Raw genomic sequence first — 23,635 nt, 5'->3', positions numbered from 1 at the left:
AGTATGGATCCCCCTCCCCGTCCATTACCAGTCCCTTTGGTTGTGGTATGAATATTAAGGGGAACCCCGAACAAAAATGTAAAAAAAAATTGTGAGGAGGTCCCACCAAAATCCATACCAGGCTCTTCAGATCTGGAATGGAAATTAAGGGGAACCCGGCTCCAAATTTAAAAGAAAAAAGGCGTGGGGTCCCCCCATAATCCATACCAGACCCTTCAGGTCTGGTATCAATTTAAGGGGAACCCTGTGCCAAAATTGAAAAAAAAATGGAGTAGGGGTCGCCCCAAAATCCATACCAGACCCTTATCTGAGCACGCAACCTGGCAGGCCGCAGGAAAAGATGGGGGACAAGAGTGTGCCCCCCCTCCTGAACCATACCAGGCCACATGCCCTCAACATGGGGAGGGTGGATTCACTTTTTTTGTGAAATGGTAGAAGGTGCTCTCTCGTTCCCCCCTCTTTTCCTGTGGCCTGCCAGGTTCCATGCTCGGATAAGGGTCTGGTATGGATTTTGGGGGGACCCCATGCCATTTTTTTTATTTGGTGCAGGGTTCTCCTCAATTTTCATATCAGACCTGAAGGGCCCGGTATGGATTTTAGGGGGACCCTCACGCTATTTATTACAGCCGTGATCAGTTTTAAATGACAATTTTTCCTTTAGAAATGTTGTTTTGCTGTGGTACTAAACATGGGACAAATGCGCCACTTTACAGGCATACTATAGACACCCCTCAGCCACGATATTTAAAGGAACATTTAATTTTTAGTGTTTCACTTTAAGCCATAAAAAAATCACTGCTCCCGAAAAAACGGCTGTTTTTAAAAAAAAAATTGCATTGATACATGTCCCCTGGGGCAGGACCCAGGTCCCCAAACACTTTTTATGACAATAACTTGCATATACGCCTTTCAAATTAGCACTTTTGATTTTTCATATTTGTGTCCCATAGACTTTAACAGTATTTGTGTGTTCAAATTTTTTGCCCATTCGGTATTTTCTGGTGCGGTGGGTGTTTGGCTAATCCCTAATCATTGCAATGACTGAAATAACTGATATAACGTAAATAGACTGCCCCTGTAATTACAGATGTTCTGGGGGCGGTGATAATCAGTAGTAAAACATAGCTCAATTAATCACCAAACTTCAGTTCCTAGAAGCATCAGGTTGGACTCTTTATTGGTCCAATATGGAGGAACAAATGATTTTATATGTATGTCCCTTGCATGTATGTGCGGGTGCATATGCATGGGTGCACCTACACATGCATGCATGTCAATGGGGAATGATTGGTTTTATATATATATATATATATATATATATATATATATATATATATATATATATATATATACACATTTTTTTCCCTCTTCCAATGTTTTTATTGGCATTATGTATTTAAATCACTATGTTCCTATGCGATTGTCAGCCCATGTCCCTGTGTGTATGGAGGATTTCTTGGTATACACGGGAACATGGACCTTCAGTTTAATTTCCTATTCAGTTCTCCAACCTGATGCTCCTAAGGGCTGAAGTTTGGTGATTGATCAGGCTGTGTTTTACTACTGATTATCACTTCCTCCAGAACACCTGTAGCTATTGGGGCAGTCTATTCAGTTAACTCAGTCATTGTAATGATTAAGCACAAGATGTATGTGTGAAACGTGTCTATATGACCATATGTTGGTGTCTTTGGTGTTATCTTTGTGAACAATAAAAGGCAATCGGGAGTTCTGGATGTGCAGCCATTTCTTTCTTCTTTTCCAAGTTTCCCACGGAGGCGTGTTGGGGCTGGCACTCTATGAGACACTCCAACCAGTCTTTTATTACACACCTGAAGCAGCGATTCTTTTTCTTGTATAAGGGTTTATAACTACTTTAATTTTAACATACCCATTAATTCTTCAGAAATTTCAAGACAGCATAGTGATTTTTCCCCAAACAAAACCATATTTGTTGCTTTGATATGGCACCAATGCTTCTTTTTCTAATCAGAAGAAACAGGTAAAGCAGTGAGTTCAGGTACCTCCCCCTACCAGTATGGAAAAGTCCTGTTATAGATATGGCAATAATGAAATGCAAGCTTACGTGGATCATGTTGAATGAAAAAATTGTGAGTGTTATACGCGACAAACAATCCCTATTTGTCCCTTTGGCTAGCCTACTTGCAGGTCCCTACTGCATAGAGATATTTATTAAGTCAACTGCCGGGAGGTTCCCTGATGGATTTTCCTATTTTCTTCTTACTATCCCGTTTACTTATTTTCTTTTCCCTTCACTGTTCTCAGCCAAACTTGATATTGCGTGTATGTAGCTCCTTTTTTGCAACCCAGCCTATTCTGGGCATGTTTTGGGGAATTTGATCCCTCATATGGGATAGTTAAAATGGTGATAGTTGCAAATGCCCTAATTATCTCACAATTTGAGTAAAGGGCATTATTGCTGCTAACACTATTTCATCAGGGTTAAGTTATAGCAATGCTAGGCTCCCAATTCCATAATCTTTAGTATGGATATCTGCTTCATCGAAGGGTTAACCTGATAGTGTACCTCCTGCCTTTATATTACTAGAACACTCTAGTAGTATTATAAAAAAGTTGATGTCTTCGTTAAACTCCAGTTTACCCATCTTAGAGGTTCCCCCTGCATTTCTTATCAAGGTGCTGTGGTCCTCATCAGTTTCTACCTAGCCTTGTATTTGTATGTTTCCCCGTTGCATGCTTGGAGCAGAAGAGGATTTTTCGCTGCTCCATTATGTGATCTCTTTATTTTTTTATCTTACTTGTTTTCTAAAGAAAAAAACAAAAACTCTTGAAACAGATACGTCCCCCTACACTTTTCTTTAACTCTGCTCACCTGCAAGATAAAAAGGAACTATTGCTTTGAGCTTCCAATTAGGCAACGACTCTTCTCCATCCCCATGTGATAGTGCATGTACCTGCTAACTGGTCAATCAGACACCTAGCTTTGCATTGTTTGAGGAAGGGGAGTCATATGCTTGTCATACCCTGAAGTACTAGGTATTTATTTTCACTCCTAGTGGCTGAAACAAAGTGAAAGCCCCCATACACACGGTCGGAGATTCCAGCAACCAAATCCGTCAGAGTAATTTCCGACGGATTAATTCCGGAAGAGGTCTGGAAGTGATGTTGCATACACACGGTCAGACAAAGTTGACGGAAAATCCGATTGTACATAACGTGATGACGTTATTTCGTTACGACGGGACTACGTTCAGGCTAGTAGCCAATAGCTTTGGTCTAGGAATTTGATCTGAGCATGCGTGGCACTTTGTCCGTCGGAGTAGGCTACACATGATCGGAGTATGTCCGATCGGAGCATTTTGTCTGAAAATTTTACTGGCAAGTTGGAAAAGTTGGTCCGTCGGATATTCAGACGGAAACAGTCCGATGGAGACCACACACAGTCGGAATATCCGACAAAACGGTCCGATAGGACACATTCCGTCGGAAAAACAAGGTAAGTTTATTCAACTCTCGGAAGAATGTTGCTTCAGCAGTTAAGAGAACCTGTGCATGAAAAAGCACAGGTTCCCTATAAACTGGAACTATCATTGCCCTACTATAGTTTTCCTTATTTTGTCCTAGTTTTAATCAGATAATCAGTATATTTTCATATATTTGAACATGCAGATTAAAGCTTACTATTGGTTTACCAAACCTCTGCAGTGTTTCTCAGTATTAATAACCCTTCACTAGACAAGAGTTACCATGGTATTAATCTGTGTTGTGGGTGCTTTTGTGCAAGCATCTCATGATAGCATTATGTATCATAGATACTAGTCAGTAACTAAATGGTAAGAAAAACATTATTAATAATATTTCAAGAATATTAACAAGCATCTTAAAAAGAAACAGTGTTTCATGTCATCAGTTAGTGACTAGTGCATTAGAAATGCATTGTGGTAAACTAAGAGAGTATTTTAAAGGGCTCACATCTTGTTTAGCAGTTAATCGAATGTACAGTACTGTGCAAAAGTTTTAGGCATGTGTGAAGTAAGAATATATATTTTAATTCTTTATTTTTATCAATTTAAAAAATGCAAAGTGAGTAAACAGAAGAGAAATCGAAATAACATCAGTTTTTGGTGTGACTTCACTTGCACAAAGTCAGGTATTTTGTAGAATTAAGCCTAGTATACAGTACTAGTTTTTTTTTCCGTTTCAACCCAGCAGGCTGAAATAAAAAAAAAACACGACAGGTCAGGTCAAAGCCGCTTTACTAATTATGCAATGTTAGTACAGTGATCTCCCCCATTGTTCTTTTGTGTTCTGATAGGGGACGCAACCTGGCCCCTCCCCCCGCCAGAATACCCCGGTCAGAGCTCTCAGACACTGGATGCGAACAGTGAAAGAAAGCCAATCAGCAGACCTATTTCGGTCATGCACCTTCAACAGATTCTGTCGGACCGCCTGCAGTACACATCAGCCAAATGTCGCCCAGTTTCTATTGAACTGGCCAATACCACCCTACATTCAGCTCATGTATACTAAGTTTAGAGTCAGGTGTATGATGAACCAATTATACCAAACAGGCTCTAATTATCATCAATTTCATATGTAGGGTAAGGCCCCTTTCACACATGCGGACGATATGTCCATATTTCATCCATCCGTTTGCGGATGAAATACGGACATACATTTATCCCTATGGGATAGCGGGTGTCTGCGGATGAGCATCCGCAGACACCCGATTTCGTCCGCCTCCGCAACAGTCCGATTCTGCAGACAGAGGAAAATCCTATTTTTCTATCCGTCTGCAGAGCGGATTGGACGAACACGGACAGACGGTCCGTGCTCGTCCAATCCCCATAGAGGAGAGCGGAGATCTGACAGGGCGGTCCCTGCACAGTGTGCGGAGACCGCCCTGTCCGCAGCCGGCTCAGCGGGGACAACGGAGCGATCCCCGCTGAGCGAGCGGATCTTCACGGGGCGGATCATTACTGATCCGCCCCGTGTGAAAGAGGCCTTAAACACAGTCATTACCTGAAACAGAAACAGCCGTGTAGTCTTAAAACTGGGTGAGGAACAGCCAAATTCTGGTACTAAGGTGAGGTTGTGAAAGACAATTTCATGTCTCAGGTCATACATCATGGCAAGACTGAGCACAGCAACAAGACATGAGGCAGTTATACTACATCAGCAAGGTCTCTCCCAGGCAAAGATTTCAAAGCAGGCTGAGGTTTCAAGATGTGCTGTTCAAGCTCTTTTGAAGAAGCACCAAGAAAGGTACAATAATGAGTGTCTGCATTCAACAGTGAAGCATGGTGGAGGTTTCTAGCAAGTTTACGGCTGCATTTCTGCAAATGGAGTTGGAGATTTGATCAGGATCAGTGTTTTCCTCAATGCTGAGAAATGCAAGCAGATACTTATCCATCATGCCATACCATCAGGAAGGCATGTGATTGGCCCCAAATTTATTCTGCAGGAGGAAAATTACTCAAGTATACAGCTAATGTCATTAAGTCTGGGATTACATGAAAAGACAGAAGTTTCTGAGGCAGTCAATTTTTACAGAAGATCTTTGGTTAGTCTTCCAAAATTTTGGAACAAACTACCTGCCGATTTTCTTTAAAAACTGTGTGCAAGTGTACCTAGAAGAATTGATGCTGTTTTGAAGGCAGAGGTTGGTCACAAATATTGATTTGAATTTGATTTCTCTTCTGTTCATTTACTTTCCATTTTGTTAATTGATAAAAGAAAATTATTAACACTTCTATTTCTGAAAACATTGTTAATTTACAGCATTTTTTTTTTTCACACCATTCTAAGCCCTTGTACACACGGTCGGACATTCCGATGGAAAATGTCTGATTGGACCGTGTTTTCGGATAATCCGACTGTGTGTGGGCTCCATCGGACTGTTTCCGTCGGAATATCCGACGGACAAAGTTTTAGAGCTGGGCTATAAAACTTTCCGACAACATGATCCAATCGGACTTTATCCGATTGTGTTTAGAGAATTCCGATCGGACAAAGTGCCACGCATGCTCAGATCAAATTCCTAGACCAAAGCTATTGTCTACTAGCCTGAATGTAGTCACGTCGTAACGAAATAACGTCGTCACGTTACGTATGATCGGATTTTCCGACAACTTTGTCTGACCGTGTGTATGCAACACAAGTTTCGGACAAAATCCGATGGATTTTGTTGTCGGAATGTCCGACCGTGTGTACAAGGGCTAAGACGTCTTTCAAAATAGCGTAGATCTCAGTAGTGGTGTACTCTGTATTTGATTACACAGCCGGCAGGCTTCAGGCTGTAAAATGTCAGTTCCATAGAATTGCAGTTGCTATGGTATGCGTAGAGATGATGACAACAATACTGTAGTTTGATTTCATGTTAGATTGCATGACTAATCACATGGTTTAGGTTTGTGAATATACATTTATTGGAAGATATTAGATGGTCAGGAAGTATGCACATATTCTGAACAAGTAGTAAAACCGATTTAAAACAAGCCTTCTGCATTTGTAAGTATTGTGGAAAATGTAATTTTCACAGCCGGTTCTTCTGCTTTGCTTTCTATGGCCATTGCAAGGTGTCAAGGCTAGCTGTCACTCCTAGTTCTCACTCCTTTCCAATTTTGTCCTTTTCATTTCATTTCATTCTTCACTTCAAAACTATAAACATTGTTTTTACTCTTTATTGAGAATTGTGGCTATAAAACACCTTATTTACATTGCTTATGGGTAATATACACAGCCTTTCCCTGGAATGTACGCATTTTTATACACACACACCAAGCATGGGCCATGCAATACATTCTAATGTACATCATTCACAGCCAAAATTTGTCTCAGAGACTTTACTTAAAGTAAAACAACCAGATAAATACACACATGCATATTACTGTTATGCTGGTGCTGAATAATGAATGTAACCTGATTAATTTCAGATATTGTGCAGAGGTTGAATGAAATATCTGCTCAGAGCCGGAATACAGGGTATCTTGAAAAAATGATAAGACATTTGAATGCTCAAGAACAAAAGAATGAACAACTCCTAAGTACCATGAAACAACAAATAGACCTCCTGCAAGTTGAATCAATGTAAGGATATTCATTTTTTTATTTCAAACTAGCTAATAACATTTTGTTACATGATCATGATCTACATTTCTAGACATACAGTATCAACAAAAGTATAAAAAAAAAATTGTACAAATATATTTCACATGGGGTTAAACATTAGTGTGGTATGGCTGTCTTTGATATAATACCTTAGAGTGGCCTTTCTCAACTTTTCTACCCTAGAACAAACCCTGAAATTATTTTTAGGTCTCGGGAAACCCCTGCCAAAACCAGTACTTTTAGGGTCAGTGAGAATAATGCCCCTTACATTGGTGGCCAGTAGGATGAATACAGACAACTAAAAAGATCATTGGTGTCCAGCAACTGGCTCTACCAAGTGGCACTGGTCCAAGAAGGCACCATCAGATGGGAGGTCAATTATTCACAGCTCAAGGAACTTCTGACAGAACCCCAAGGTTCCATGGAACCCTGGTTGAGAATGACTGCCTTAGAGAAACAGGTAGTAAATCAGGTCTTAATTTGAAGCATGAGAAATCGCTTTCTTGTAAAAAAATATTTATCGATGTTTGCCCAAATGTTTATCATGTGAACCAAAGGATAACACTAGTCGTATGATACTTGCTGCAGGGTAGAATATGAACTCTGATTTTGGACCACCTTCTTTTGATAATTTTTGGAGATATGTGGATATGACACCATGCACAAATGCAACATTTAGGTGAATTTCATACTGCTTGCATGCATTAATTTAAAATTTTGTTTTGCATTATGAGTCACTGCAATTATCTTGCTGTAATGAAGCTGTCTCTTTTCTCTGAAAGAAAATGAGAGGTATTTCATAATTTTTGTACAGCTTATAAAGTCAACCTCAGTAGGTAATTGATTACTATTCAGCTGTCCTTGACTGGGCTCTGGAAACCCACTTTGCCTATTTTACTGCCATGGTTCATAATATACTGTATGCACATGTGACGGGAGGGCCAGTGGAACCCAGAATCCCTTGGAAATACTGGGAAACCCATGTTTTAGCTCCCCATGACCTCTTATGTCTAAGTCACCCTGTGCCATCCTGGGTGACTGACCACAGGGTGAGTGAAAAAATAAATCTTGGATTACTCAAAATGGGACAGTAATATTTATCCACAATACAAATAAACAATCTCCCAGGATATATGTAAAGACTATTCTTAGTTTGTTTAATTCTGAACAATACATGATCATTGAAAGAGCTGATCACATTGACCTCTGGAGACAGACTGTCTGGTCACCTGGGCTGCCTTAAGTGCTGTGTTAATTAACATGCTAATTATATAGTTGTCTGCTAAATTTTTGGTAGAGGGGAAGGGGGAGTATCCAGGAGCCAGCCCTACCTCGTTATCTAACCCCTTGTGTTAAGGCCGGGTTCACACCGCTGCGATGCGGGAACGCCGCGAATCCGCGGCGTTTTCCCGCATCGCATTACTCCCACCGGCAGTTCACACTGCCCTATGCGGACGGCTGGGAGTGTCAATGATATGTTAATGACACCCCCAGATCCGTCCGCATATCGCAGTGCGATCTGCCGACTCGCACAGGAATCGGATCGCATGGTGTGAACCCCCATGCAATCCGATTCTGTTGCGGACCAAAAAAAGGGTCCCGTGCGAGTTTTCTGCGGGAGCGATGCGAATTCAGCCATACTATCTGTATGGCTGAACTCGCATCGCTACGGAGATCGGATGTGATTTGCGGTGCGAATCACATCCGGATCTCCCCCCGCAGCAGTGTGAACCCAGCCTAAAAGTGTATAAAAAGACCATATTCTGGTTGTAATAAACAGTCCATGTCAGCAGCTAAACAAGTCTCTTCTTGTTTTTTGCTTGGGAGCGGTTGGAATATCTGATTTCTATATTCAGACTGGGAGGAAGTGGTATATGACAAAAGCACTCAACGGAGTGTATGGAAGCTTCGTCACAGTACATTTATACATAAATATAGATACATGGAAAGCATTTTTTTATATTTTATTTTTGTTTAGTTTAATAATGTACATTGCTTGTTTACTAATCCTGTGAGATTTTGTTTTTATTAACTAGGTATATCTTGTAGTTTTTTTCTTGAGGATACACGTTTATTTTTTTTGTCTAAGTGCATGTTTACATCTAATTAAAAAAAAGGGCCTGGCATCATGTGAAATTAAAAAATATATATTTTTTGCATCTCTATACTAAATCCTAACAGTATTGATCCAAGCCTTAAAATTTTATTTGAAAAGATTATCTCCCATTTCTCTTTCGGGCCCAATGACACAGATTCACTATTGTATTGGGCAATTTCACCGCGCATTACTACAGTAGTAATTTATTTTGAAAAGCACTCACAAGCACACACCATACCACACCAGCATTATGTAGCACTTTTTTTACATTGGGGTGTGCTGTCAACCCACATAAAAATTAACGGAATGCCATAACGTATGTGTTAATGCAGCACATATTGTGAATGGTCCATTAAAGCGCACCTGGCCAGTACTAAAACTGTATAAGGGGGGAGCATTGTTTTAATGCAGGTCCAAAGATAATATATATTTTTTGGGGGGATTGTGCTGGCTTTTGTCACACAACACTCGCAGAACCCTGCCGCTAAATAATGGTATCTTTTTTGATGGTAGGTTGCAGAAATATCCACAATGAATACACTTTGCTAAAAATATTACATATACAACAGTTATATTAGCCATGTTAACCACTTCCCGACCAGCGCACGACGATGTACGTCGACAGAATGGCACGGGCAGGCATATTGGCGTACAGGTACGTCCAATATACAATGCCGCCCTGCCATCGGGAGCGCGCCGCTGGTGGCGCGCTCCCGCGCTGGTCGGGACCCCCGTGAGTCCGGTCGCGGGACCCGCGGACTCGATCGCCGTGGGCATCCCCACGATCGTCTCACGGAGCGGCCGAATGGAGGAAATGCAGAGTAAACAGCATTTCTCCATTCTGCCTAGCAACTAGTGACGCTGATCTCTGCTCCATGTGATTGGAGCAGAGATCAGTGTTCACTAAATGAAAGCCCAACCCCCCCACAGTTAGTAACACACCCCTAGGAACACTTAACCCCTACACTGCCACCCACTGGTTAACCCCTTCACTGCCAGTGTCATTTACACAGGAATCACTGCATTTATATAGCAGTGATTACTGTATAAATGACAATGGTCCCAAAAATGTGTCAAAAATGTCCGATGGGTCCCCCACAATGTCGCAGTCACAATAAAAATCGCTGATCGCCGCCATTACTAGTAAAAAAAAAAATAATAAAAAATTATTAATAAAAATGCTATAAAACTATCCCTATTTTGTAAACGCTATAACTTTTGTGCAAACCAATAAATAATCGCTTATTGCGATTTTTTTTACCAAAAATATGTAGAAGAATACGTATCGGCCTAAACTGGGAAAAAAAATTTTTTTTATATATTTTTGGGGGATATTTATTATAACAAAAAGTAAAAAATAATGCGTTTTTTTCAAAATTGTCGCTCTATTTTTGTTTATAGCGCAAAAAATAAAAACCGCAGGGGTGATCAAATACCACCAAAAGAAAGATCTATTTGTGGGAAAAAAAGGACGTCAATTTTGTTTGGGAGCCACGTCGCACGACCGCGCAATTGTCAGTTAAAGCGACGCAGTGCCGAATCGCAAAAAGTGGTCTGGTCTTTGACCAGCAAATTGGTCCGGTCTGAAAGTGGTTAAAATGTATTGTTGCTACAAATTATTTTTTAAATTTCAGTCTGCAGCAAGCTATAATTTTCTTCCACAATGAAGAAATGCAAATGTTACTTTCTAGCAGCTATATCATCTGGGAGTGTCCAGTACTCTGTTACAAAACACTTACAGAACTTTTATAATATACCATCAAAAAAGGTACCATTTTATGGAAGCAGGGTGCTGTGAGTGTTGTATGACAGAAGCCTGTCCAGTGCTTTTCCCAAATTGATGCAAACACAAGGAAGGGTTTGCTTCCAACTTTTAATAGAACATTTTTGTGTATACTTATGAGCTACTATTGATGGTATGCCCCAGACAACATTTGGTTTTGCTGATGTTGCAGGAAAAGAGGATTTATAAGAAGACACAGCCAATCCCCAGGCTCTCAAAAAGCAGAAAAAGGCCCACCTTCCTTTCAGCAGCATTTTGTTCCATTTTATGGACGAGGAACTTTATCTTCTGAAATTAGGTAAGTAAAAAAAGAAAACTGTATCTTGATTTATATGTCTCCTTTTCTTTTTTAATAATATACAATACTGCCAGATTACACTAGTGAATGTTGTAGACAAATGAATACATTTTTAAAGATACACAATTAGTAAACATTTTAGAAAAAACACAGTTTCTTTTCTTACATCAGGTGACACAGAGCCATAGTAATAACTATGTAGGTTATATCAGCATATCAGGTGCTGGACACTGGCACGCCCCTTAAGGCGTGAACTTCCCCATATAACCCCTCCCATTACTAGGAGTCCTCAGTTTTTTTTGTCAGTGTCTAAGGTGTTGGGCACGTTTAAGGATGTGTTGTACTGAGCTCCATGGGCAGTAATCCTTTGATGAGATCCAGCCATCCTGACCGGATCCGTTCTGATGTCTCCACCCCAGGGGCCATGCCCAGGTCCCTTTCCCAAGTGTTATTTTACATGATTGGCATGGCATGCTTTCTTGTTGTGTGGCTTAGTTATTGACCTGTAGTAGTTTCAGAATACTGTGTCTATTTAAGGTGAATGGATTAACGATAGACATGTACCTAACCTAAGTATATGTTCATTTAATTTTCATGCATGCAAGACCCAAAGACAGAAAAAAATAACCTGGAAGCATGTACAGCAAATAATAATTGAAAATACAGTTTATGTAGGACGTTCATGCTATCCATGGAAACCTTTTTATTTTGAAATAACAACTACAGTGCCTTGCGAAAGTATTCGGCCCCCTTGAACTTTTCAACCTTTTGTCACATTTCAGGCATCAAACATAAAGATATAACATTTTTATTTTTTGTGAAGAATCACCAACAAGTGGGACACAATTGTGAAGTGGAACGAAATCTATTGGATTTTTGGAACTTTTTTAACTAATAAAAAAATGAAAAGTGGGGCGTGCAAAATTATTCGGCCCCCTTGCGTTAATACTTTGTAGAGCCACCTTTTGCTGCGATTACAGCTGCAAGTCACTTGGGGTAGGTCTCTATCAGTTTTGCACATCGAGAGACTGAAATTCTTGCCCATTCTTCCTTGCAAAACAGCTCGAGCTCAGTGAGGTTGGATGGAGAGCGTTTGTGAACAGCAGTTTTCAGCTCTTTCCACAGATTCTCGATTGGATTCAGGTCTGGACTTTGACTTGGTCATTCTAACACCTGAATACGTTTATTTGTGAACCATTCCTTTGTAGATTTTGCTGTATGTTTGGGATCATTGTCTTGTTGGAAGATAAATCTCAGTCCCAGTTTCAGGTCTTTTGCAGACTCCAACAGGTTTTCATCCAGAATGGTCCTGTATTTGGCTGCATCCATCTTCCCCTCAATTTTAACCATCTTCCCTGTCCCCGCTGAAGAAAATCAGGCCTAAACCATGATGCTGCCACCACCATGTTTGACAGTGGGGATGGTGTGTTGAGGGTGATAAGCTGTGTTGCTTTTACGCCAAACATATCGTTTTGCATTGTGGGCAAAAAGTTTGATTTTGGTTTCATCTGACCAGAGCACCTTCTTCCACATGTTTGGAGTGTCTCCCAGGTGGCTTGTGGAAAACTTTAGACAAGACTTTTTATGGATATCTTTGAGAAATGGCGTTCTTCTTGCCACTCTTCCATAAAGGCCAGATTTGTGCAGTGTACGACTGATTGTTGTCCTATGGACAGACTCTCCCACCTCAGCTGTAGTTCTCTGCAGTTCATCCAGAGTGATCATGGGCCTCTTGGCTGCATCTCTGATCAGTCATCTTGTCTGAGCTGAAAGTTTAGAGGGGTCGGCCAGGTCTTGGTAGATTTGCAGTGGTCTGATACTCTTTCCATTTCAAAATGATGCACAGTGCTCCTTGGGATGTTTAAAGCTTGGGAAATCTTTTTGTATCCAAATCCGGCTTTAAACTTCTCCACAACAGTATTACGGACCTGCCTGGTGTGTTCCTTGGTCTTCATGATGCTCTCTGCGCTTTCAACAGAACCCAGAGACTATCACAGAGCAGGTGCATTTATACAGAGACTTGATTACGCACAGGTGGATTCTATTTTCTATATCACCATCAGTCATTTAGGACAACATTGGATCATTCAGAGATCCTCGCTGAACTTCTGGAGTGAGTTTGCTGCACTGAAAGTAAAGGGGTCAAATAATTTTGCACGCACCACTTTTCAGTTTTTTATTTGCTAAAAAAGTTTAAATTATCCAATAGATTTGTTCCACTTCACAATTGTGTCCCACTTGTTGGTGATTCTTCACAAAAAATTAAAATTTTATATCTTTATGTTTGAAGCCTCAAATGTGGCAAAAGGTTGAAAAGTTCAAGGGGGCCGAATACTTTCGCAAGGCACTGTACCTTAGTGGCCTCGGGAAAGCAAAGTGATTAGTCCCCTGCAGGCCTTTTTACTATCTGTTTTCTCCATTTCTCTAGATTGCAATATTAGTAATGTTGGTTTAAAGTTTTTTGTAGCTGGTACACATACATGTATTTGGAGTCACACTGCTTGAGCTTGGGTTTTCAATAGATAAAATAAAACAACCATTACTTGCTTATCTACTGTGGTCAGACTGGACAACGGGATAAGCTCTGGCGGCATTTCTGATGGAAAAACTTATAACAAGTTCTCTAGCTAAATCCGTCGGAAATGCCGACAGAAAAAGTCAGATGGGGCATACACACGGTCGGATTATCCAACCAAAAGCTCCCATCAGACTATTTCTGTCGGAAATTCCGACCGTGTGTACACGGCATTAGGTAACAATTGAAGGTACTTCATATAAATGGATAGCAATCATATCATAACTAACAGAGCAAAAGTATAAATCTGCAATAAAATAAAAAATGGAAACTAATAACGGCCATATCCAGCTGGAGATTTTAATTGTATCCACAAAACAAAATAAAGATCTCAAAAATTGAGAGAGACCCTTGCATATAAAGCTCCAAATATAGCAAAAAACATTTTACAGACTTTTTCATTTACTAAAAAGTTATTTATAAAGATTAAATTAGTTGATATTTTCTGGTCAACTCTTTTCTAAAGATAATTCGGTCTCATTATTTAACATTCAGTAAATGTTTTCCTTGCAGTTCATTTTCAAATGTTTATGTGCTGTTTTTGTAATTTATTATATAGATCATTGATTATTTGATACAGTTTGTAGACTTCAGGCATACTTGAATTTGCAGCACTATGAACAGGCATTATTTGCATATTTGTGTATCTTCTTTTTACCACTGTTTCTTTTTGGATCAAAGCTATTCAACGTTTTTTTTTAAATAGTTATAAAACGTCCTTTGCACCTATGAAAGGGAATCTGCCTGGGTTTGCTATCTTTTTCAGTTTACATTTTTTTATGGATTTTTAAAGGTAGGAAAAAAATAATACCGTATAAGAATAACCAATGCAGGGGGCGAAATGCAATCATGGACTCTTTTCAGTTAACAAGGTCAAAGAGAACAAATGAATAGAAACAAAATAGAAATATCAACAATAGAGATTGTAAATATCCATGAACAATAACATACAGTATACATTGTGAGAAAGGAGGTAAGGAAAAAAGTAAAAAAGGGGACCATGAGAGGGAAAGGTAGAATTGAAGGTACATGAAGTAAGGAGAAAAGAAAGAAAGTTACCCCAACACTTCATATTCCTGATATGTGCCTGCTGTACCATGAACTTGTATGATAAAGTATCCTGTTCTCTTTGCATTGCTTCCTTTGTGTGAAATTCCTGGTGTTCCTGCCAGTCCTTCTGCTTACTTATAAAAACGAACCACAATAAGCAAGGTAATACCCTGTGGTCAGTTCTCTAGCTGTGCTGGGAACTCAGCCTGCTCTCCTCCAATGATCAGACTTGCCCTGACACATATAGGAGAAAAGGGTATATATTATTTTTTTCATATATATATATATATATATATATATATATATATATATATATTAAAATGTATTGCATTTCATTTCTATTCTAACCTGTTGTTTGTAAGGTGATTGTTTACAGTAAGGCCGCGTACACACGCGCGGACTGTTCGCCCAACTTTGTCCGCTGAACAGTGTTTGGGCGGACAGTCCGCTCGTGTGTGGGCTTTCAGCGGACAGTTTCAGCGGACAGTTGGACGGACAAGGTTTTTCGGAAATTCCGTAAAACTGTCCGCTGAAACCTTGTTTCAGCGAACAGTCCGCTCGTGTGTAGGCTTGTTCGTCAAACAAAGTTGCGCGCATGCTCAGAAAGGATTTTCACGCCGAAAGCTATAATGCAGTGTATAGGACGTCGTATTTTTCGTCCCGTCGTACGTGCCGTTCACGTCATCGCGCACGGTTTCAGCAAACTGTTCGTCCGTCGTGTGTGGCCATGTCCGTCCATGCTAAGTTTGAGCGGACTGTTTGCCGAAACTGTTGGACGGACAAAGTTGGGCGAACAGTCGGCGCGTGTGTACGCGGCCTAACTTTAAGGCCTCATGCACACGAGACGCAGTTAAACGCGCGTTCAGATGCAGTTGGACAGTTTTTTCAACTGCACCTGAACTCATTCAATGTTATCCTATGTGTCCATGCACACAGTCTCGTTTTTTTCCGTTTATATGCAGTTGCGTTTAATCTCGTTTTTCCAGAAGCAAAAAAATGCGTTCAGAAACAAAAATTTCTGCGTTTCAGACGCAAAACGCGGCAAAACGCGGTAAAACGCGGCAAACCGCCGCTACCGCGTTTAGCCACGTTTGCGTTTATATGCGTTTTTAAAGGTGACCTTTTTTTTTACATTAAAAATCTCAAAAATGATTGCAAATGATGAAAAACCATTAGAAAAATATTTTAAACAATTGCAATTGCAAGTGGACAATCCACAACTTGTGGCAAGTGACGTGGCAAGTGGACAATCCACAACTTGTGGCAAGTGACATGGCAGGTGGCAAGTGATGTGGCAAGTGGACAATCCACAACTTGTGGCAAGTGACGTGGCAGGTGAAGTGGCAAGTGACGTGGAAAGTGGACAATAGACAACTTGTGGCAGGTGACGTGGCAAGTGACCTGGCAGGTGACGCGGCAAGTGACTTGGCAGGTGACGTGGCAAGTGGAAAATCAACAACTTGTGGCAGGTGACTGGCATGTGACGTGGCAAGTGGACAATCCATAACTTGTGGCAAGTGACATGGCAGGTGGCAAGTGATGTGGCAAGTGGACAATCCACAACTTGTGGCAAGTGACGTGGCAGGTGAAGTGGCAAGTGACGTGGAAAGTGGACAATAGACAACTTGTGGCAGGTGACGTGGCAAGTGACCTGGCAGGTGACGCGGCAAGTGACTTGGCAGGTGACGTGGCAAGTGGAAAGTCAACAACTTGTGGCAGGTGATGGGGCTGTTGATGTGGCAAGTGGACAATCCACTTGTGGCAGGGGATGTGGCAAGTGACGTGGCGAGTGGACAATCCACAACTTGTGTCAGGTGACGTGGCAAGTGGACAATGCACAACTTGTGGCAGGTGATGTGGCAAGTGATGTGGCAAGTGGACAATCCACTTGTGGCAGGTGACGTGGCAGGGGACGTGGCAAGGGACGTGGCAAGTGGACAATCCACAACTTGTGGCAGTTGATGTGGCTGGTGACGTGGCAAGTGGACAATCCACATCTTGTGGCAGGTGACGTGGCAGGTGACGTGGAAAGTGGTGTGGCAAGTGGACAATCCACAACTTGTGGCAGGTGATGTGGCTGGTGACGTGGTAAGTGGACAATCCACAACTTGTGGCAGATGGCATGGCAGGTGACGTGGAAAGTGGACAATCCACATCTTGTGGCGAGTGACGTGGCAGGTGATGTGGCAAGTGACGTGGCAAGTGGACAATCCACAACTTGTGGCAGGTGATGTGGCAAGTGATGTGGCAGGTGATGTGACAAGTGGACAATCCACATCTTGTGCAAGTGACGTGGCAGCTGACGTGGCAAGTGACGTGGCAAGTGACATGGCAAGTGGACAATCCACATCTCGTGGCAAGTGACGTGGCAGGTGATGTGGCAAGTGACGTGGCAAGTGGACAATCCACAACTTGTGGCAGGTGACGTGGCAGGTGATGTGGCAAGTGACGTGGCAGCTGACGTGGCAAGTGGACAATCCAAAACTTGTGGCAGGTGACGTGGCAAGTGACGTGGCAGGTGACGTGGCAAGTGATGTGGCAAGTGGACAATCCACAGCTTGTGGCAAGTGACGTGGCAAGTGGACAATCCACAACTTGTGACAGGTGACGTGGCAGGTGACGTGGCAAGTGAACAATCCACAACTTGTGGCAGGTGACGTGGCAAGTGACGTGGCAGGTGAAGTGGCAAGTGACGCGGCAAGTAGACAATCCACAACTTGTGGCAGGTGATGTGGCAAGTGACGTGGCAGGTGATGTGGCAAGTCACGTGGCAAGTGGACAATCCACAACTTGTGGCAGGTGATGTGGCTGGTGACGTGGCAAGTGGACAATCCACAGCTTGTGGCAGGTGGCATGGCAGATGACGTGGAAAGTGGACAATCCACATCTCGTGGCAAGTGACGTGGCAGCTGACGTGGCAAGTGGACAATCCAAAACTTGTGGCAGGTGACGTGGCAAGTGACGTGGCAGGTGACGTGGCAAGTGATGTGGCAAGTGGACAATCCACAGCTTGTGGCAAGTGACGTGGCAAGTGGACAATCCACAACTTGTGGCAGGTGACATGGCAGGTGACATGGCAAGTGAACAATCCACAACTTGTGGCAGGTGATGTGGCAAGTGACGTGGCAGGTGATGTGGCAAGTGACGCGGCAAGTAGACAATCCACAACTTGTGGCAGGTGATGTGGCTGGTGACCTGGCAAGTGGACAATCCACAGCTTGTGGCAGGTGGCATGGCAGATGACGTGGAAAGTGGACAATCCACATCTCGTGGCAAGTGACGTGGCAGGTGATGTGGCAAGTGACGTGGCAAGTGGACAATCCACAATTTGTGGCAGGTGACGTGGCAGGTGATGTGGCAAGTGGACAATCCCCAACTTGTGGCAAGTGACGTGGCAAGTGGACAATCCACAACTTGTGGCAGGTGCCGTGGCAAGTGACACGGCAAATGCAAGTGTACAACTGCTCTCTATGCTGCTGCTGCTCACTCTGATCAAAATAGCAGAAATAGTTAAAAAAAATGCTTTGAGAGCTTGGGGAGGGTCTACATGATGTTATCTTTATAAACGCGTTTAAACGCAAACGCGTCTAAACGCGTCTAAACGCGTCTAAACGCGGCATGCAAACGCGGCAAAACGCGCGTTTCTAAACGCGCGTTTCAGCTTTTTTTAACAGAGGTTTCATCTGCGTCTCGTGTGCATGAGGCCTAAAGCATAACTGTTACGTACCTAGTAGGTGAGCCCGAATTGCCAAGGATGGCCTCTCTTATTCCTCCGACTGGTGGCCCCCTGATAGGATAGACAGGAAGCACAGGAGTGAGGAGTGGTATGAGTGCCTGGCAGGAGGAGGTCAGTCTAGAGGTTCAGGAGGTTCAGGTAGGAACTGGTACAGCAGGCTGGAACAGGAATCAGTGGACTGGAACCACGGAAAAGCTGGAACAGCAAACTGGCACAGCAGGCAGAAACTGGATCAGTAGTCTGGAACCAGGAGCAGGATGACTCAGCAAACAGGCACAGCAGACTGGAACTGAAACAGCAGACTGGAACCAGAAGCAGGATGGCTCAGCAAACAGGAACAGCAGACTGGAACTGGATCAGCAGACTGCAACCAGGAGCAGGATGACTTTTTTTAAACATTTCTTCAATCACTTCCTTGTTTCCAGGCTTGGGCAAATTATGACATACATCCCATGAGTCTTCAGTAGACGAGGAGGGGAGTAGAGGTTTTCTCAGCTAGCAAACCTTCCTGCCTGCATGCCTGAGCTAGGGGCAGATAGATTCCAGGAAGTAAATGCTACATGAATCTTTACCCTTACACAAAATGGCCACGGCCAAGAAACGCTAGGGGGTGTTTTTCAAAGTGATTTTGCGACAAAAAAAAAAAGCATGATATGGATAGATGGATGAGTTTTACTTTGAATAGAAAAAATGAAATGTCTTTTTTTTGTTGTACTCAGATGTAGTGCAGTGAACTTTATTTGCTCCCTTTTGGCCTATAAATGATACCATGGAAATTGTGTTGTTATCTGATCAATAAGACTTCATGTACACAGGACGTTTGAAAACCTCTTCTGAACGCTGGAAATTGACAGCTAGTAAGCAACAGTTAAATTAGTCTGTTTTGCTACGTTTAATTTGCCGTGTTTTTGTGCATTTAGCAACGTTTATGGGCGTTTGCATTTTTTACAGGTAACCTCAGTAGATCCTTCAAAATGCAAGATCTCTCTCTCTACGCTGTTACAAGCATTTGTTATTTCAAATGCCACTAAACTACCATCCTGAACGCAATTTTCTGCTTTCACAAAAATGCTTCTAACCTAAACTGCTTCTAAACTCCTATAAGCGCCTCAGTGTACATGTACCAAAAGATAACATTGAGTTCAGGGGCTGCTGGAAAAATGCCCAAATGCTCCTAAAAGTCTGTTTACCAGCTGCAGTGTACATGAGGCCTAAGTGTAAAAATTATTTTTGATCCTGCCTGAAATCAGTACACTTTCACTTTAAGGCTGGGTTCACATTGCAGTGGTGACGAGAACCAGATGTGATTCGCACCGCACTGCAGTGCAAATCACATCTGATCTCTGTGCGATGCGAGTTCAGCCATACAGATAGTATGGCTGAATTCGCATCGCACCCGGCCCAAACCCACACAGGACCCTTTTTTTGGTCCGCAGCAGAAGCGGATTGCATGGGTGTTCACACCATGCGATCCGATTCCTGTCCGAGTTTGCAGATCGCACTGTTATATGCGGACTGATCTGGGAGTGTCATTAACGTTTCACTGACACTCCCAGAAGTTCGCATAGGGCAGTGTGAACTGCCGCCGGGAGGTATGCGATGCGGATTTGCGGCGTTCCCGCATTGCTGCAATGTGAACCCAGCCTTAATGATACAAGTTAATCTGTCTCAAGCACAGCTAAATAAACATGCATAAACAAACCTTCAGTGGGCCTCCAATGGATTTCAGTCGGCAAAGAAACTCTTACAGACTTAACGTTGAAGTAAACACTCCAATCATTTTCAGCCAAGGAAGCTGTCATCTTGTCCTCTGTTTAATCTTCAATTGCCACGATGCTGCAAATATGATCAGTTATGACACCAACCATTGAACAGTTTGGTTGAGAGCACAACCAATGTGACAGCATGTAACTGTTTTTTGAACTGTTAAATTGATCGGTTAACTTAAGCTCTAAACATTACCCCCCCCCCCCCTTTCCAAAATGCAAAAAAAGCTTTGGTTCAGGGTTCACTTTTAACTTTTTTTTTTTTTTACAGCTTTTTTCATCACAGTTTTTGCATACTAAATCCTGTGTAGGCACTTTTTAGACTTTGGCTTGTAATGCTTAAAATATTAAAATTTTTATTTTTATTTGCCTTAACCCTTATGTCATGATGACTTGTTCCCACAAACACAGTGCATTGCGCATGACTTATCTTCAAAATGGAGGAAATGATCAGATGATCTTGGCGCATTTACAAGACCTTTTGACTGAAGCACAGCTCATAGAACAAAAAGAAAAACATGCCCAATCAATACGAAAGAAAAATAAACGTAGGTTACTTTCCTTTTCTATTACAAAAAGTAAAAACAAAAAGTACATAGTAAAAAAAATTACATTATCTTTTGCGCAATGCATTTTATATGAATATAAGACTTAAACAATGGATTAACAATAACTTGACAGTTATTTATTCATGTCTGTAGTTAGATTCTGCAAGCTAAGCAGCCTTTGTTAAGGATTCCTATCACTTGTTCTGTCTCAATCTAAGCCCTTGTACACACAGTCGGACATTCTGACGGAAAATGTCCGATCAGACCTTGTTGTCGGATAATCCGACTGTGTGTGGTCTCCATCGGACTGTTTCCATCGAAATATCTGCCGAACAAAGTTTTAGAGCTGGGCTATAAAACTTTTCGACAACATGATCCGATCGGACTTTGATAATTCCGATCGGACAAAGTGCCACGCATGCTAAGAGTAAATTCCTAGACCAAAGCTATTGGCTACTAGCCTGAACGTAGTCCCGTCGTAACAAAATAATGTCATCACGTTACGTACGATCGGATTTTCCGACAACTTTGTCCGACCGTGTGTATGCAACACAAGTTTCGGACAAAATCCAACGGATTTTGTTGTCGGAATGTCCGACCGTGTGTACAAGGGCTAAGAATCATAAGAAATAATATGCTAACTGAACAGTAGGCATATGAAAGGTGTTAATCATCTACCAGACATTTATGTACTGCAACAGTTTATTCCATGCCCTTTTTTTGGTAATTTGGTGACTTCTGAACACACCTGCTGACCAAGCTGTAATAGACACTACAGGCTTTGCACTTCCTCTCATTTAGGGCTCAAATAGAATAGTATTTATTCCTGTTGGTTATTTTAATAAAAGTAAGGTAAGAATATTATTTTACTTTGCAGTATGTGGAATTTATTTTGTTCATCTTAAAAATGTTGTTGTCCCTTACCTACATGTCCACAAACCATGACAATGGGTGCAACATAACCTCTTCACGGACAGTCTGACTGTTGTAAATTGTAGTTGAACAATTGCCATATGCATCAAATAACATAGTTGTGCCCCAGTAACACAATATCCAGAATAAAATGGATCTGACAATGAAATCTAATGAGGAAGCTCTGGAAAAAAACACATAAGAGCCCCTAACACATGACTCTTGTACCCACTCTTGGATGTGGGACCTTTGCGTGAGCTGGATGCAACTTCCTGTAACACTGGTACTATGCCAGAGTCCAAAATGATTTGGATCTTTTGGATTCATCCAAATCTCCCCCACCCACATGATTGCACATTTTGTTTTCTATACCAGTTCCAATTCATGGCAGCAGGTATTTCTATTCACCTTTGGTAACAAATGAGTTGGCTGGACTATCATACAAAATTAAGACATAGGTCTATTGAACTGTCTACTAGCAAGTTGGACGGACAGTTGCATACTTTACAGATTCAGATGGCTTACACTGAACATCTATGAATTATTTATCTCACACCTGCCCTTTACAGGAGGAACCGTTTGTAGAGCATCCTGTGAATATTCTTATTTTATCGTAATAACTCACGTTCAATGTTTTATGCACACATAGGGGGTTATTTACTAAAGGCAAATCCACTTTGCACTACAAGTGCACTTGAAAGTGCAATCGCTGTAGGTCTGAGGGGAAGCTCTGAAATGAAGGGAAGCTCTGCAGATTTTATTATCCAATCATGTGCAAGAAAAAATTATGTTTTTTATTTTCCTTGCATGTCCCCCTCATATCTATAGCGACTGCACTTCCAAGTGCACTTGCTGTGCACTTAGAGTTCAAAGCGGATTTACCTTTAGTAAATAACCCCCATATTGTCATACAATGGGTTGAATTCATTTAACGAATCATACACTTTATTGATTAATGTTGCATGTTAGTTTTCTAAGATTTGCAAACTTGCTCCACCTACCAGTACTGTACCGACTTGATAATATAATATATTTATTGATGTTAAGTGATGTTAATATAATATATTTGTTCATTCATGATTTGTAGATGGACAACTATGAACTCCACTATTTTGTGGAATAGGACTGTGGATGCATTAGAATTAATTATTAGGTATCATTATATCCAGGATATTGGGTTACTGGAACACAGCTGTGTTATTTGATGTCTATGACAGTTGTTCAGTTGCTTAGATGTGTTTACAAGAGAATGTGGGGGCCCCATCTGTTTTATAGTGCATACGTTTTTATTCAATAAATGTGTATATAATATACAGCTGATTTTCTCTTTTTTCTTTTTAAACCTCTTTTGTATTAGTTATTTGCGGTATACAGAAGATAGACTATTTATGGTTTGATACTCAACCTCTCTATAGTATGAGAACAATATTTGCCTTGCAGAATTCTTTTGACAGTTATCATTGCTGTCATTATAGAAATATTAAAATCTACATGTTAATTGCCGCTTTCAGTTTGCTTCTTGATTTGAATTTTGGTCCAATCACATATATTTTTTTGACGTGTTCATTTACTAATATTTTTTATGTTTTTAGAGGGACATGGTACTATGAAATGGCATTTGAATGAAAAATTAATTACACTTGAAATTGAAAATCAGCAATTAGAAGATGAACTTTTCAAACTTCAACTTCAACGACAGAAGAATAACAGGATTCCCAAAACAACAAATGGAGGTACATTTATATTTTGGAAATACAATACAAAAGACTCCTGAGCA

The 23,635-nt window shown here is 41.4% G+C and overlaps 1 protein-coding gene across 2 annotated transcripts in view; it reads left to right on the top strand.

Annotated features, from left to right (window-relative positions):
• The window catches only part of LOC143974232 (coiled-coil domain-containing protein 17-like), a 93,463-nt gene that overhangs the window by 40,886 nt on the left and 28,942 nt on the right, over window positions 1-23,635 (top strand). For both annotated transcript variants that reach the window (XM_077475400.1, XM_077475399.1), the window contains exons 4-7: window positions 6,918-7,071; window positions 11,146-11,271; window positions 20,810-20,946; window positions 23,451-23,591. In XM_077475400.1, the coding sequence (XP_077331526.1) occupies window positions 6,918-7,071; window positions 11,146-11,271; window positions 20,810-20,946; window positions 23,451-23,591 (558 nt within the window). The remainder of the gene's footprint in view (window positions 1-6,917; window positions 7,072-11,145; window positions 11,272-20,809; window positions 20,947-23,450; window positions 23,592-23,635) is intronic.

This window comes from Lithobates pipiens, unplaced genomic scaffold, assembly GCF_037356315.1.
Source record: "Lithobates pipiens isolate NorthernLeopardFrog02 unplaced genomic scaffold, aLitPip1_a1.2 Scaffold_13, whole genome shotgun sequence".
NCBI classification, from domain to species: domain Eukaryota; kingdom Metazoa; phylum Chordata; class Amphibia; order Anura; family Ranidae; genus Lithobates; species Lithobates pipiens.
The sequence above is the reverse complement of the archived record's forward strand: the minus strand, read 5'-3'. Positions and strand labels throughout refer to the sequence as shown.